General features: G+C 43.9%; 3 protein-coding genes across 3 annotated transcripts; 2 read left to right on the forward strand and 1 right to left on the reverse strand.

The window, feature by feature from the left end:
• Positions 1 to 993: 993 nt before the first annotated feature.
• LOC6614081 lies at positions 994 to 2,867 on the forward strand. The gene is made up of 3 exons (XM_002038499.2): positions 994 to 1,315; positions 1,379 to 1,634; positions 2,099 to 2,867. Exons 1-3 carry the CDS (start codon positions 1,181 to 1,183, stop codon positions 2,407 to 2,409), a joined length of 702 nt encoding a protein of 233 aa, XP_002038535.1. The 5' UTR covers positions 994 to 1,180; the 3' UTR covers positions 2,410 to 2,867.
• A 1,858-nt stretch (positions 2,868 to 4,725) lies between these two features.
• On the forward strand, positions 4,726 to 8,189 carry LOC6614082. The gene is given in 5 exon segments (XM_032722489.1): positions 4,726 to 5,209; positions 5,628 to 6,217; positions 7,232 to 7,484; positions 7,689 to 7,840; positions 7,905 to 8,189. Coding segments are annotated over 5 exon segments (1,740 nt in total). The 5' UTR covers positions 4,726 to 4,749.
• A 231-nt stretch (positions 8,190 to 8,420) lies between these two features.
• Positions 8,421 to 9,725, reverse strand: LOC6614083. Its single transcript, XM_002038501.2, has one exon. The coding sequence runs from the start codon at positions 9,484 to 9,486 to the stop codon at positions 8,578 to 8,580; it is 909 nt and encodes a 302-aa protein (XP_002038537.1). The 5' UTR covers positions 9,487 to 9,725; the 3' UTR covers positions 8,421 to 8,577.
• Positions 9,726 to 17,028: the final 7,303 nt, after the last annotated feature.

The following is a 17,028-nucleotide window of genomic DNA, read 5'->3' on the forward strand; positions in this document are numbered from 1 at the left end:
TACATTTCACCTGGGTCTGCTGTGTAATCAAATAGTATAGAACTAAATAAAAGCTCACAGTCCTTCAACCAAATAAATATGCAAAGGATTTGTAAAAAGTGGAAACACAGGCAGGCTAGTTGGGAAACAAGCGGCATTCAAGAGCTTATCCTCCCTTTTTGCAGTGAGGTAGAAGCCTCACATGATTTTAAAGGTGTTGCAAACGTATTATGTGCACAAACACAACATGAAAGTAAATATGTAATGGAAAATTCTGTTTCTTTTGTGCCCTTTAGCTAAGCTAAAGGGTTAATTAAATTGAATTTAATCTGCCAGTTATTTCTAACTCTGCAGTCACCTACAAACAAAAATCCCTCCTTTTAAACTGTATAATGAAGAGCTGGCAAAGTTAATCCAGATTAGTTATAGTTGCAGCCTTGTTTACGTAAAGTATTGTTCTAAGAATTAAACCACATGAGATTAAGATTCTTATAATTCCAAATTTTAGTCCTATAACTTTAATTCACAAAGCTTTCCCTTAAAGCGACACGTAATGCAAGAAAAGTCAACATTTAAGAGCTGGGCGATCTGTCTATTGGCCCCCTGAACAATTGGCCTTCTCCTTGTGGCAGGCAAACAGCTAACTGCCGCCGAAGTGTGTTGACAAACAACAACTGCCAATCCGACGAGCTCTGCCAGCGTAAACGGCGACCGCGGCCACTTCGGCGCACCTGTCCAGGTGTCGCTGCCGCGCCTTGGATGGCCGGCCACCAAGACTGTGCTACTCCGAGTGCGACTTCGGCTGCAACCTGGCCAGGTTCGTGGTCGGGTTGTTTATTTAAATTCTAAGCTCGGCTACTGTGTGCCAGGGGCCAAGCGGGGCAGTCGGGGGGCTCGGACCACTTGCGGAGCGCTAAAGCGTCAACGTTGTCGTTGTCGTCGCTGCTGGCCAACGCTGCCGCCGCTCTGCAGGCCGGGAATAAAACTCGATCCGCGTGCGTCTTCTAGCCACAGTTGGTTGCCTTCTGACCGACAGATCGAACACGCCAATCGAGCGCAGTGCACTCAATCAAGTGAACATACACACACATCCCCTTATCGCCAGGAAGTGGCAGGATATCAAATCAGCGCAGCAGTGTCGAGTGTTTGTGCAAATCATTCAAAAAAATAAATACGAGAAAGGAAATACCCATCCCGAGCCATGTTCAAGTTCGTGTGCCTTTTTGCGCTGATTGCCTCCACGGCGGCGGCTACCTCGGAAGCGGACAGCCTGCTGACCAGCGCTTTGAAGATGGTCAAGGACTGTGGCGAGCGTTCCATGGTCTTGTGCATGAAGGTAAAGCATTCAGTGGCCAGTAGCCCGAGAGAAACCTATCCTAATTCCTGATCCACCCCAAAGGAGCGAGCCCTGCACTACTTCGATGCCGAGAACGGGGATGTGCGGCTCACCGAGGGCATTGCACTGGTCAAGACCGATGAGATCCCGGTGGGTCGGTCCCTCAACGAGATGCAACTGCCCGAAGAGGTCGAGGCCCGGGAGGCCGAGGTGGACTCTCTGCTGGTGGAGCGCGTTGCCCGCTTCTTCGGCACCCACACGCTGCAGTTTAAGGTGCCCAAAGACTCCATCCAGGACATGCAGCGCGCCCTCGAGGAATGTGAGTATCTGGCTAGTACCCATCGAATCCCACATAAATTACAGTTCAGGTCTGGCCAAGACATTGCCTATTTGGGTTACTAATGCAAGCGACCAGTTCGGGCAGATGGCTCTGGCAGAAATCCTGTTTTCACTGTTAAGTCGCCGCCATATCGAGGTCATCCTGTGATGAAGCCAGATGTCCACATAGCTACATGGCCACATAGCGGTGCATTGGCAGCTGGTTATCCAGATAGTTGGCTATTAATTGCACTTTAGTCAGGCAGTTATCAAGGCTTACTTTCTTTTTGTGCGCAGCGGCTGCAATTTCCGATTTCCAATTTCTATGCGCAGCCACATAGAAAGCGGTCGATCCTGTTCGCTGGCTAATTATCTGTGCTACAGTTGCTAATGAGCGGTCAGCTCCGCTCCAGCGAAAGTAATGCAAATCATATAACTAACTACCAAATCGTTCCCCCTCTGCAGCTCGCGGAAAGAAGAAGGAGAAGAAGAAGTACCTGATGCCCCTGCTAATGCTCTTCAAGCTGAAGATGGCCGCCCTGCTGCCCCTGGCCATTGGCTTCCTGGCCCTGATCTCCTTCAAGGCCCTGGTCATCGGCAAGATCGCCCTGCTGCTCTCCGGCATCATTGGGCTGAAGAAGCTGCTCGAGTCGAAGAAGGAGAACTACGAGGTCGTGGCGCACCCGCACTACGAGCACGAGCACAGCTACGGCCGCTCGCTGCCGGCTGACGACTCCCAGGCCCAGCAGCTGGCCTACGCGGCGTATAAGCAATAAGCTGCATGCCAAATATTCTGAATGCTGAATGCTGAGGCAACCGTAATCAGTGCAATACTCGGAGGGCCGTCTAATTTATCTATTTATTTAATTTATTTGTATAGCATAGTTCATGCCAGGCTTACACACTTAAGGCGCCATCAAGAGAAATAGAAGGAAAGCTAAATCCCGAACCCACACAAATAGGTCTAAGGAATCAGCAGCTGGGGGCTGCCGCCAGAGGGGAACACCTGGCGTCGTTTAATCTAATCTTAAAATGGACTGCCACTCTCGTATTAATACTCAGAGCTTTATTGTTTAAAACTCTACGCTTAACTTAACTTAACTCAACTGAACTCTTAACTAAACTATGAAACTAAACTGCCTAACTCTGAACTGCCGCTAGGAGCAGCAAAAGCCCCCCTGGCCAAGCCCTCCCCCACACAAATCAATAAAAGAAATGCCGCATTTATCTCGAACATGTGTATTGCTGTCTTGCTGTTTCAATTGAATATCGCTCATACACAGCGAAGTGCTTTCACTCTTTCACCGGCTAAGGCGAACTGGGGCAGCGATATCAATTGCATGGGCGACACACAAAATCACGGAGCAAGATCGCCGGATTTCACTTGAGCCAGCTAGTCAGCCAGTCAGCAAATCAGCCAGGCGTAAAGCGCAGCAGAAGCCTCTTCCTCGGTCTCGGTCAGTCATATATAAACACATATGTATATCCAATGTCGCTCCAGAAACTGGCTCACATCTCGGCATCTCGGGAAAATCTAATGAAAGTTGCGACCTGCTTTTTTGTTTTTTTTTTTTCGCACACGCAGTGCAACACGTACGCCCCAAACAAATTGGGTGTGTGGATGAGAGCATGGATTCCAGTTCCAGTTGGGAGCACGCCCCGCGGCTGCAATTTATGGCCGTGGCCTGGCATCGCCATTCGGCATATAAATGGCCAAAGCCGACAAAACCCAAGGCTCAAAATGGCCAAAAGGCCAGGCCGCCGCCTCGTACGTCTTTTGTTTTTTGTTGGTAACTATTTGTAAACAACTGCAGGCAACTGGCAGTGAATTTCAAGTATTGACGGTGAAAGTGTTTATTAATACAATTTCTTTTCTGTCGCTGCGCTTTGCAATTGGAAATTTATTAGCTGTCGGCCATTGCCCGCGACCTGGCAATGAAAGAAAACAAACTTTTGTAAAATTACCAAAGTTTTCGGCGACAACCGCACAGGCTGAACCGTAATTCCAAGGCCAAAAATCCTTGAAATTGGCCTAGCTGGCTCGAATAACTTGGCAGGAGTCTAAACTTTTCGAAACTTTATCTGCTCGCCTGTCTCCTTACTTCTCGCAGGGGAATTGGGCTGTTCTTGTCCTGGGGTGCTAAGCATAGACCGCGAAAATGCTCACCTGCTTGTGCTGCTATTGCAGTCAAGTCTCTTGACGTGATGGCATCACTAAACCAAAGTCTTAACTCTTACTGGGTTCGCCTAAAAGTTTGCTAGGACTTAACTCTCGAACTCAGGGGATTATTCTACTGTTTTCTATGCCGTTTAGCTTCATTGTGAAACTGGTTATTAATTATTAAAAGAAGCGTACATCTTTGTTATAAAAGTATTAATGTAATGCTTTCAAACTTTTTCGATGCTTTAAAAATAAATGTAAGTACTATTTAAACGAGTATAGATATGGAACTAAAAGAATGTATCGTTATAAATATTATTGTAACAACAGAAAAAATCCATACAAAATATATCTCATAGCCCAGACTTTTTGTTATATAAAAAATACATTGTTTTGTTCGGGTTTTTCTTAACAATCAAGCCACGTTGCTTTACCAAACGTAAATCGGTTTCCCTCTTTTCCGCTTGTTTGTTTTCTTAATTGACTTGTGTCAATTTTCAAGTTTTTCTCTGTAAACGATGGAACATTTCTGGTAATTCCCTAAGCGTCTCCGTTTATTTAATGGACCGGCATTACCAATGGTAATTATATTCCGCGTGGTCCGAACGGTGGCGCCTCCAAGTATTTCATAATTCCTGTGGAATTACAATAACTGCTTGCATAATGGCCGAGATGTGCGAAAAATTGGCCACCAGTCGACGCAGCTTTGGGTCGTGTGCACTGACCATGACCATGCCGGCTTAAATAAGAAGCGGCCCAAGACGATGAGCCCCTGGTTGGCGTTGATGTACAACAATTTCCGTTATTGGGCCATGTGCAAAAACAGCGCGTTAACTGAATGAGAGCAGATTTGGCCAAAAGACCAGTCGGTTATTGTATAACAAGATGTGGCGGATATAAAACAGAAGGGTCAGTTGGCCAGCGGGCTCAGTTGAGATCAAAACACTCGACCATTATGTCGCCACTGGATATCGTTTTGCTCCTGGTCAGTTTCCACCAAGTGATTGGCAGTGACTTTTCCGCCATGAGTTCGGAGTTCAAGCAGTGCGTTCGTGGATCGCAGAAACCGAAAATCAGTGAATGTTTAGGAAGATCCGCTCTGAACTTCATCCAGAGATTGGATGAGACCAATAACGTTAAGTTCGTGGAGGATTTCGTGACAGTGAAAAGTGAAACAGCTGCAGTCAGATCTCTGTCAAATGTGCTCGACACGGATCCAGTGGACTTCCGCGGGATCCTCGAGAATGCTGGCGCAGTGATGGGTCAACGGAGTATGGAGTGGCATATGGACGGCCTTTATCCTGGACTTATGTTCAAAATAGGTCCCACAGCGGATGCGAATAGTGTGGCCGAGTTCGTCCTCGATGGAGCGGCGCAGGGAGAGCGACAATTCGGATTCGAGGATCCCTCAACCGGTATGATTTCGTTGCAGATACAATTATTAATAAAAACCAAACTTAATCGAAATAGATATTTAAGTATTTATTTATTTGTGCATTGTATTGTAAAACTAAGCTGCAGAATGAATACTAATTTATTTACTTGCACACATATGATACCAGAGTTTAACATTTTAAATGAAATTGAATTTATTTACTTGCACACATATGTTACCAAATTTTAAGATTTTAAATGAAATTGAGTTTATTTCAAGGTGAACATGGTAAATGTTCAGAAATGTTCATTCAAGTATTAGTGCAACATTTTCTGTTGTGTTCGGTGAAGAAAAAAATAATAGAAGGACGTATGCAAGCCAAAAGACATCATTCCACCTTCTAATACTAGTCAATATTAAAAAATATTTTTTACAAATATTTATTACTACATTTTCAGGTCGCGTCTTGACCAAGCAGTATTTACTACCCTTTCTTTTGGGCTTAAAGTTTAATCTGGTGGCCCTAGTACCCCTGATATTTGCTGCCATATGTCTGCTGCTCAAGAAGTCATTATTTTTGGTCAAGCTGGCCATATATGTGAGCAGCTTCTTGGGACTGGGCGGAATCGTTGGTGGACTTGGAGGATTAGGTGGTTTGGGCGGTGGTTTTGGAGGTGGCAGCTTTGGCGGTGCGAACTTTGGTTTCGGTGGCTTTAATGGCCACCGTCCAATCGGCCAATTCCCCGGAAAGACTACGGTATTTGGCCAAGGCCAAGATGAGTTCCACCACCAGTACGATGTGCACGAGACATCCCCATATCGTCGTAGTGAACGAAAAGTTCGATTCGAGCAGCCTCGAATGGCGGAAACGCCGGGCCAAGCACCTCCAGTCAACCCCAAACCGCCCACTCAAGACCGCTTCTACGACTTTGAAAACCAACGCAGGCCAAGTAACAAACTATTGGCAGCCAGTGTGGAGCAGGAGGGCGAACTTCTGTTGAGAAACTTCCAGGATCCTCACCGAATGGAAGGCTGGCAGGCGGTGGATGTGAGATCGCTGTGAGCACATAGTTTACACTTGAAAAAAAACAATTGTGTATTGGGTATTTAAAATGAGTATTTAAAATGTATCTATCTATGAAAATACAACATCATTATCATTAACTAACTTCCCCTACAGACCTTAATTAATAATCTATGTAGACTATTAAATAAAACTTAATAATAAAAAAACAGAAGACAACGCTGTAGTAGAGATTCCCGACTATCAGATACCCGTTACCCGACAGAAATTGAAAAAAAAGAGAAAGAAACTAAGGAATTGAATATATAGACTTAATGGAGTAGAAAAAGCTTCCTTCTACCGTTACATACTTTTCAACGAATCTAGCAAACCTCTATCACTAAAAGGTATAAAAAGTAATATTGTTTCTGTATATGTATCACGAAATATTCACCATTCCATTTTATAGGTTTGATTAATTCCACTAAGAATTATGATTTACTTGACGAGCATATCACGTTACTATCTAAATTAATATGTACTCTAGAACCAAAGGACATGATTTACAGTATGTTATTGATAATTCATAAATACATATTTTTTCTAGTGCATCTAAACTGTAATTAGCGAAATGTAACGAGGGCTTTCCAAAAACAAAAGGTAACTTAACAAAAATTTCGGTTTCAGTTTTCGTTAGGTCAGGGTTCAGCAAGCAAACTTCCGAAAACATTTCTATTTGATTCCTATCAACAGAGCATTTTCGTGCTTTGACAAGCCCGTTAATTGTTACCCCCAAAAAATGATCTAGGCACTATAAGTAACAGAGCAAAGCAATTGTCTGGGTTATTTGTGGTTCAAGAAGCGCTGAAAGAGGTTTCATTAGAGTAAATAAATATGTGGCGTGTCGTTTTTCTACAGTTCTTTGTGTTTGGTAGTTCAGTTCTGTCTTTAAGTCACAAAGGAAACGAAACTTCAGCTAGCGCGTTTACTTCCCCATGGAGTCCTAGAAGTCTGGGCAGAATAATAGCCCACTGCATGGGTGGCGCGGATGCTTGGCTGTGTCTAGGCTCCGAGAGCGAGCGATTGCTGGATGGTGCAAGCAGGGATAACAGCACCTGGCAGATCACCGATTACCTAAGTATCGAACCACAGGTTGGTTTCAGCAAGCCGGAGACGAGGCGTATGGATATGGGTTTACCCGGGAAACTATTGGAGCTGGTCCAGGGAAGAGCACTGCGTCTTCAGCTGCCACGCCAGTTGACCATTTCAAATGCCATCGATGACTTTGGCAGCGAACTGGGCCTCGATCAAGGTACTTATGCGAGCGTAGATGATAAAATCGATAAGTTAATAGGAGGATTTGGTAGTTTCGAAGTGCATGCAACATCCTACGATAAAGATAAAGATAAGCTAAAGAAAAAGAAAAAGTCTAAGAACAAGAAAAAGAAAAAATCAAAGAAAAAAAAGAAGAAAGACAAGTATAAAAAGAAAAATAAAAAATGCTCCAAAAAAACAGGTCGCAAAAAGAAGGACAAAGACAAGAACATGGCGATGATGGGCGGCATGATCATGATGGCCACTCTGGCTCAAATGTTCCTAGGCAAGGTCATCCTCATCGCCGGCTCGGCCTTTATTATGGCCAAGATCGCCTTGGTCATATCGCTGCTGGTGAGTAGAATCTGTCCCTAGAACAGTTCCGTCCAAATTGTTGGCGCTACGCTTCTCTTTGCAGGGCAGTCTAAAAAAGGGTTCGACTGGTCACAGTGGTAGTGGAGGAGGAGGTGGCACGGAGCACGTGGTGGTTCACTCCAGCCACGAGAGCGGCTGGCACCGCAGCATGCCCACCCGCGACACATACTCGCAGTTGGAGCAGGTGGAGGAACCACCGTTGGGCAGCCATATGGAATACTACCAGGCCTAACAGATGGAGCCACTGAAGCGCCGCCTGCATCAGCCGGCGGCTTACCCAGATCAGCCACGTCCAGAGGCCACAAAATCGACTCGGGGCTTTATTTAGAGATTAAAATCAAACTCCTTGTGTGTCCATACAATCGAACACAATTATTATATTTAGAAATCACTAGCCAATAAAATAAGAGTCGAGATCCTCGAGGAGAAGAATAAATTAAAAAATTAAAAAATTAATAAAAAAATATTTTACTTTTTGCAAAAGTGTGGGCGTAGTTTCACCCTTGACCAAAAATAAAAAACAAATGATTATAAAATTCTTTTCTTTTTAATGCTCGATCTGTGGTAACATATTAACTAAGATAACTAAACTTAAACTGGAGGGCTGTCGAGTGTAAATACAAATTCATATAGATTGGGCTAAGTGGGAGCTTTTTGGAATCATTGGATCTTTGGTAGTAGAGCTGCTGACCCCGGAAGGAACTCCGCGGCTCCCCTTATCGGGATCCCTTGGCGGCGGGCGAAGGGGGTGTGGTCACGTGGGGCATCCAGGCCTGGTAAGCCTTGTCCTGCATCATCATCTCGTCGTCGATGCTGCGGTGGTAGGATCCTCCGTCATGGCCACCAGTATCGTACTCACCCTGGTGACTGGACGAGTATGTGTGGCTCTGCTGCACCTGTGGATGCTTGACGATCTCGTAGGTGGTCTTCTCGCCGCCGTCGTGACCCACCAGTTTTTTTAGCCCGATTATAGCACTGATGATCAGCGCAATCTTGCCCACAATCAGCGCCTTTCCCGCTACAATGGCGATGGAGTGGTATGCCATCTTTAGAATAGCGGTCTTTAGCAGAACGGCGGCAATGAATGGTCCCAGATACTTTTTGTCATCCTTCTTTTTGCGACCCTCGGTTTCGCTGGCTGGCATAAAGTAGCCGATCACGTGCTGCAACCAATCCTGGCCATTCCGCTCGCCAAACCGCAGCAACCGTGGTAGATTCACCTGCAGCTGGTGACTATGGACAAAGTTGAGGAACCGCTCCAGCAGCAGGGCGTCCAGACTCTTCCCCGACATGTGCTCGAGATCGCGATTGCTGAGCTGGCTCTCGAGCAGGCTGGAGCGTCCATTCCGCGTGTCCTGGCTAAACGATTCCCGACGCACCAAACTAACTCCATCCACGATGCCCAGTTGTGGGACCTTCAGAGCCCGTCCCAGCAGACGAACTCCCTGTATCTTGCAGCACCAGAAAACGTCCTCGCTATCTGCACACTGCCCATAGATATGACGCACTGTCCGCAGCAGTCCGCTCTCAGTAGAGTTCTGATTAAAGTTCGACGGGGCTTCCATGGCCCAGGCCTGAAAGGCCGCCAGCAGCAGGGCGATGAGCAGACCCAGACGCGATTCCATTCTGTGCGTATCTCCAATCCTTGTGATCTCACTCTCGTAGTTCTCTCTATGCCGTTTGCTGCAGCTGCTGGGAAATCTCTTGGCCAACTGATCTTGTGCGCCAGATCGTCCACCAAATTTATACACTTTACCTTGCCACAATTAGCCAGGCAGCGTTGCAGTCGGTGTTGCTTTTGCTGCCAACACCAGTACACTGGAAAAAGTAATAATCAATAAGTTTCATAAAGGGATTTCATAAAATGATCGTGATGTGAAAATAGTTTTGAAATTAAAAAAGAAGAGTACTATATATTGTATTTTGAGTATAAAGTAAATAATAAAAATTTCGTTATTACAGCAGAGATTATACATATATCTTCCTAATTACATTATTCTGTCAACATCAAGGTAAACGCCAAAAGTCTGAATTATTCCTATACTTTAAAGATATTGTAAGTCAATAATATCATGCTAAATGGATAGTTTGGCCATGCCACCTATTTTTTCTCTATTTTTAGAATTTTTACACAATTTCCTGTGGTTTTTCTCCCAGTGCAACAAAGCTGTTGGCTATTCAGAGCGTAGTATGCATGATGAGTGCATGCGGCAGCTGGAAACTGCCTGCAAGCTGCAGCACTAAAGCAAAGCTTCGCTGCAGATTTAGTGCAACCGGCAGGCTGGATGCAGGGGCCAATTTCATTGCTCATTGCCGTAATTAGCAGATCTGGGCAATTATTTCAGTCTTTATATCGGCGGCCCGGCTTAACAATATTTTACACCAGATCCGACGCCCACTTTCATCGGCACAAGCTGTGAAACCGAGGCGAGAGCCGAGATCTTCTCCAGTCTCCAGTGCTTTCGATTGTGCACGCAAAGATTTGGGCATACATACATATTTATAAGACGGGCGCATCGAAACCGAAATGAATGCTGATTGGGTGGAAAATTATAGAATCACACACAGATGTGTGTCGCCAGCAGCAGGAAAGTTAATGAAAGTGCCCGCTCGGAATTATCCTGGCTCGACTTCCGATGAACGAAATTGCTGGAAGAAAGCATGAAATTAGATTGCCATGAAGGATATAAGATTGTAAGATTTGCTCCGAATCGAATTTGCTATGTTGCTCATTAAAAAGCTTAAATTACAACCTATTAGTTCTGATATCGTGCCTTTTTAAAAGTAAATTTGCATTTAAATGTTAATATTTAACTTAAACAGAACCGTATGCCTTAATAATGAAAATAAAATAAAATATTTATGGTTCGGATTTGACAAAAATGTGTCAGGATTTGAAAGGATTATCTGCCATTGTTTGCCAAGTTTGCCACGTGGATATGTTGGTTAATTGGATTTAAAAATTAACTTATAGTCGTGGAAAATGGCTTTGTTTAATTGGCGCTACAATTTAATACCTTTATATCGACACGTAGTCCTAATAATTAAAAACGTTAGGTAATTGCTTAATTTGCAACACAAGCAGACTGCAGGCTAAAGTCCAACTTTTTCCGAAGAAAGCAAGCCACCTTTTCTGCCGACAACAAAGCCAACTTTATGCATACTTTCGGGCTGAAGAAGAGAGGTGAAAGTTTGGCCAGTGAATTTCGCAAAGTGTAGCAACTGAAACAACAAACGTTGGAACACCTCCGCGGCGCTCATGCATAATTTATGCTCGGCGCTCCTCATTTATGAAATATTAATTAAAAAAGCCGCGCTGACGAACATCTAATGATGGGATTTGCAATTTTATCGCAGCGAAACACGTCGCGGATAGTCGGACACGAAAAGTGTTTTTCTTTTTATTTTCCAGCGGGAAAGTGCATATCTCTGCATAAGTTTCGGATTGTTCTACATAGCCAGCCGGAGGACAAGCACTGCATTCTGCGAATGTGAATGCAGAAATGCAAAACACTTGCCGCTGCATAATCCGTAGGCGATAATTTATGATAATGCACGTTTGGTTCACACGCAATCCGACTTTCGACGGACTATCCGCTGCTAATAGGCCGAAAACTGCAGCAGCCCACAATTTGCAGTAATTGGCGTTTTGTGTTAACAGCGAGCAAACAACCGAACGCTTAGTGATCGAAGCCAATAGCAGCGCACACACTGAAAGAAATTACTTATTAAATCAAGCGCAAATTAAAGCCGTAAATACACTTAAACGTTCAGGGCTAAATGACTTTCATGCTGAAGGTCGCTATCAGTGACTTAAAGTAAGTCCTAGTTCTTCCTGATCTAAGCCCAAAACTATTTCTATATGTATACATGCAAGATTATATAAATATTATATCTTATCTATCATTGGCATTTATCCAAAAAAGTTGTTTGCATATTTTTATTCAGAATTGAAGTCCGAAAATTATTTAATAATTCTTTCATAATTATGTTGCCAATCTTATTTAATTTTCGGGTTTACAAGTATTTTTCCCTCAGTGCAAAAACGAATAACTTCAGCAACGAACTTGGCCAAGATCGTCACGATGCTTTTCCCCCAGTCGGGCGATTTATTTGGCCTTTGTCTCTGCGTTCGACTCGAACTCAATAAGGCAGAATACACAATTCTGTGCCCATTTGGCTGGGAACCTTTTCGCCACCGAACAATTGCATAAAAGAAAAGCTGTGGTTTTCCGCCGCTGCATTTTCACTTTCACTCTGCGTTGACATCGAAGTTTTCCCCCGCCAAGAAAACCAAGATAGCCAAGCCGGAGATGTGGGCACAGGTTGCTATGGCTGGAGGGCAGCGGTAACTCGCAGGTCGCAGCTCGCAACTTGGAACACCCGCCTCCTCTCCTCAATCAAATTAAGTGCCGCGGGCCAATTACGTTTCACTCTGACCCCCAACAACTGATGAACTGCACCGCAGTTGCCACAGCGTGGAAAGCCGGACCGTGACTATCGTATCCGATGGGACGGACCGACTGACTGCCTGCTGTCTTGATGAATTTATTATCCGCTCGTCCAGAGCTCTTGCCTCAAATTATACGTCTGTTCGTTTGTTTGTTTTGGCCCTACACAAGACCATTTTCACTCACCATTGCCATTGCCCCGCTCAGCTCGCCAGAACTCGGAGTCAATTCAATTTCATGTCTGATAATTCGCTGGCACGTCTCCTAGTAGGCGGTAAAAATATTCTGTGGCGAATTTCAATTTCATTCGCCCTGCGGCCAGCAACAAGGAACTCTCTTGAAAATAACGCTTTGCGTTTGTTTGCCAGCGAAATTATTCACAATTCTGCTTTTAGGCACAGGGAAAAAATGTTTTCGACTTGGATCAATTGAATAGCTAAAACTAGAACATCATTTATTGATTCCAGTATATGGTTTCCAAGTTTATAAGGCACGCTTTTTTCAATGTGAGAGCAAAGCTTTTGACAATCAAATATAAACCATATACGCGGTTTGACTATCTCTTAAGCTAAAATCAATTTCATTTTTAAAATTAATCATTCTTTTTTTTTTGGTGCACTCCCGAAACAGTCAGTCTAAAAATAGCTTGTCACCTTTAAATTTCATTTTCGGCTATACTCGTATTTGTGACCTGATATTTCCTTTGAGTAATTCAATCTGCATTATAACATTTGTACGCCATTTTAGCGATGTTCTTAAGGATTTCAACATTTTCCGTCTTGGTCTGTCAGTTTAAAAATACATCTTTCGCGCAATTTATTCCCACCAATGAAGCCGTAAAAAAAGTTTTACCGGATGACCTTGTGTTTTTAGCAGTGTGGTTTCTTAATTCCAGGCTTATAAATAGCTTTCGCTCTCTATTCAGTTAAATCGTGGTGCTGGAATTTTTCCCTTTCAGTCATTTTCCCAAACTTTTGCCCCCCTAATTTCGTGTGCAGCTTAACGCAAAATTACCATATCTTTCTGCGTTGTCCTAACAGCATATCAGCGCTAAATATAATTTAATAAAGGAACGTATTTCATTGTGATTTGCCAGTGTGGTCCCTGATTTTTAAGTTAACAAGTCCCTCTTTTTCCCTTTTGTGTGGTCCCAAAGACACCAGTTCATAAATTCGTTTCCCCGCGTATTTGAATCTGCGACATAACGCACTTCATTTGGCAGCACCTCGAGAATACTAGTCAGTGTTTTGGGAATTTGGCAGTGCATATTTGCGGTGAAATTCGGAGACCGACGCAGGAGTCCCATATGAATGGCAAAGCAGAGTTCACAGCAATGTTAAATGCCAATCAAGAAGGCCAGGTATCGAGGCATCTCGACATCTAGGCATCGACGATTGCAGCTGGAAAAGTCGGCATCTGCTCATCAATCAAGCTGGCATTCAACAGGCCGCAATAACCACTCTGACGTGGCCGGTGAAGAAAGTGCCGTGCGAGTCAAGTGATTTTACAGACATCCCCAAAAGCAGCCACATCACATTAAGCACTGGCGCATTTCGCAATTCCGTTTAGTTTGGCCACATTTTAGGTGAATTTAATGCTCTGGCAGTGTCGTTTTCATTGCCAATGCCGTCGCCGACAATACCGGGCCACGGGCGAAGTCTTTGAGCCATGACAGTCGGTTGGCCAAAACAAAATTTCATTTCATTGTGCACATTATTATAATTTTCTGGCCTCAGACAAACGGCGCCCGGGGCGGATACTTAATCCTGGGTGCAAATCTCACTTGAGGAATTTGCGCAAATAAATCACAATTTGAATACTCTTTTGGGGTGGGTGGGTCAAAAGGGATGGTCGAATTCGTTTTTTCTGTGCTTCCCTTGCGGTCCGCCAACAAATGACCAGGCTTAACCCCTTGCCAGGCGTACCTTTTTACCACAAAAACGCTTTTCGACTCCGGTTCAACGGCCTGCATGGCCATCATGACCATCATGGCCATGGATGATGATAAATTGAGCGGCAGGCGAACGTGACAACGGCCGAAAAAGTGAAAGCCTCGGAAGCTGGGACGGTGAAAATGCTGGCCAAGGAATGGTTGGATGGTTGGTAGGTTTTCGCGCAACCTTTACCACCGCTCCGCTCCAGAGTTCACTGCACAGTTTGGTGCATGTAAACATGTCTGGTGAGATAGAGATGTAGTAGTATCTGCGATTTGCAGCTGGGAAGGCTGTGTCTGGGGCTGGCGCTTTTATTTTATTATAGATACCTTTTTCGATTAGACGGAACTTTCACGGTTCACCGCCGGCTTAGGGCGCCACTCGAACTTGACTCTTTAATTGTCAGCGGTCAGTCGCTGCGATTTGATGACATCAATTAAAGACGGCTAATTGGGGTCGGCAGCTCGATCATTACGCACTTTCGCATTGTAATTGGCGACACCTGAGAATTTAATTGCCCTCGCACACACACGAGTGTCCGGTGGCGAGATTCCCTGGTCATCGGTCAGCGGCTGCGGATGACGGACAGTAGTAGTGGTCGGGGTCTTACTGTACGGTCAGCCCCTGCACTCGCCGATTGACTGAGTGGGGTGAGAGGCGGCAAAGAAAGCGAAAATCAACGCATAATAACTCCTAACGGTAGAAGTAATGAATAAATGCTTATCAACGATCCACTGAACTCCACTCACTGCAGTAAATCTGTATTCAAAGCTGTATAAATTAATGTATTCGTGCATGCAGTTGAATGGCGCAATTATACTCGCAATCGGTAATGCCAAAAAGAAAAAAAAAATATCCCTTTTACAAACGGAAAAACTAGGATCCAAAACTGGGTATATTATATGAAAATACAGATTAGCAAATTGAAGAATATTTATATAAATTAAAGGTATTTAAATGGAATTGTATTAATGCCGCATTTTCATTTTTGTTTTTTAGCTTATAATAAGTATGGAAACCAAATCCAATTCCATATTTATTAAAAGGCTGCACTCCCAATCAGCTTTATATGAGTCAACTTTAAATTTGTTTGTAAACTCTTAATTTATTGTAGAGCCTTGTAGCCTTGCGGCTAACAATAAACAGATCAATTTTACGATACATGTATGAATGTGGTCTTCTCGCATTAACTGGTCATCTGACCACGTGACACCCGGCGGATTGGGAAGGCTGTGAAAAATGCTGCTGTGTTTTTCTTGTAAATTGTAAAGTCAAGTCCCCGGGCGGGCATAACGCTTAAGTAAAATGTTCGCAAATTAAATGAAAATCAGCGGTGGCAAAAAATTGGCTCGTGACCGTCGTGCCGGAGCGGATGTCCAAATGACTGGCCAACTGGACCGGTGATGCTGCTGAAAGCCGTCGGCTTATCGCACCCGTCATCGCTGATCCCATATAAAAGTTAATTAGCGTGAGATTTGTACGAGCGTTTAACTTTGATTAACGTCAATGCGGCGTCAAAACATGCTATAAAAACCAAAACCAACAGAAACATCACCAACATGGCTAACAAGCAAACACAAAAAGCACACGCACACACCTAAGCGCAGTAAACATTTTCTTTTCGCTTTCTTTCGTTGTGAAAATTGCAATTTTTATTGCACAAAACCTGAGAAGGCAAACATCCCCCACGGCATGAAATAGAAAGTCTGCATTGGCCAAGTGCAAGTCGCGTTCTTAACAGCAAAAACAAAAAAAAAACAGCCTCCCAACTTTAACCCGCCAGAGTTTTTCGCACTCCAAGAATTTAGAACGCTCTTTGGCCGGTTTTATCGTTGCGGTAGGTTGTTGGCTTTTTATATACTTTCTCCGCGAAATTTCACACACGTTTAAGCCGCAACGACTTCCATGAACCGAATGCAGCTGCCTGCTGCGATTACTACGGTTGTTGTTTATTAAAATGCTATTCTTCTCTTAATTTTCTTGTTGTGGCTGTCTTTTGCTTTTATTTGACTTGGACCCCACCGCAAAGTGGCACAGAAAAACTGTGAAAAATCTTTTTGGCCAACTGGGAAAAGTGCAGGGCGTGGCGACGCTGCCAACTCAAAAACTCGCCGCGGGCCAAAGGAAGCAGACAAAGTTGCAGCCGATCTTGCTGCTGCGATTACTGTTGCTACACGCAAACTTGACTTATTTTCTAAACATTTTAAAATTTGGGAAAAGTCTTGGATTTAAAGAAGCAATAACACTTAAAGCTTTGACCGGGAAAATATCTGTAATTTTAATGAAAATATTTTGCACGTGCACCAATCTTTTAAAATCAATTAATTTATCATATAGAAAACGAAAAGGTTATATTGCTTTATCAACAAAATAATCAATAATAATAGTTCATTATGGCTTCATACTATTCCTATAATCAAAAAATTCAATACGATCATTTTCATGTTATCATAAAAAAGTTCAGAGATATCAAAGGTAGTTCCAGATCATTTAAATATTTAATGGTTAAGAATTAACTCTTTTTTTTATGAAAAAGGCCAACCGAAATTTTCCAGTGCACTTCGGCTGGCCTTGCCCGCGGAAAGCCGTTGGCACGCAGAGGAAGGAAGACAATTGGAATTGTTTCACATGCGCATGCGCAGCTCCGCAGATACTGGCATTTGATATGGATACATATGTGTCTGGCATGGCACATTGTACTAAAGCAGGCACAGATGCAGTTACTCGTGGGCCACGGATGCGGATGTTTTTTGGGCTGCAGCTGGTGCTGCTACACCCGCAT

This window comes from Drosophila sechellia, chromosome 3R, assembly GCF_004382195.2.
Source record: "Drosophila sechellia strain sech25 chromosome 3R, ASM438219v1, whole genome shotgun sequence".
Lineage (NCBI taxonomy): Eukaryota > Metazoa > Arthropoda > Insecta > Diptera > Drosophilidae > Drosophila > Drosophila sechellia.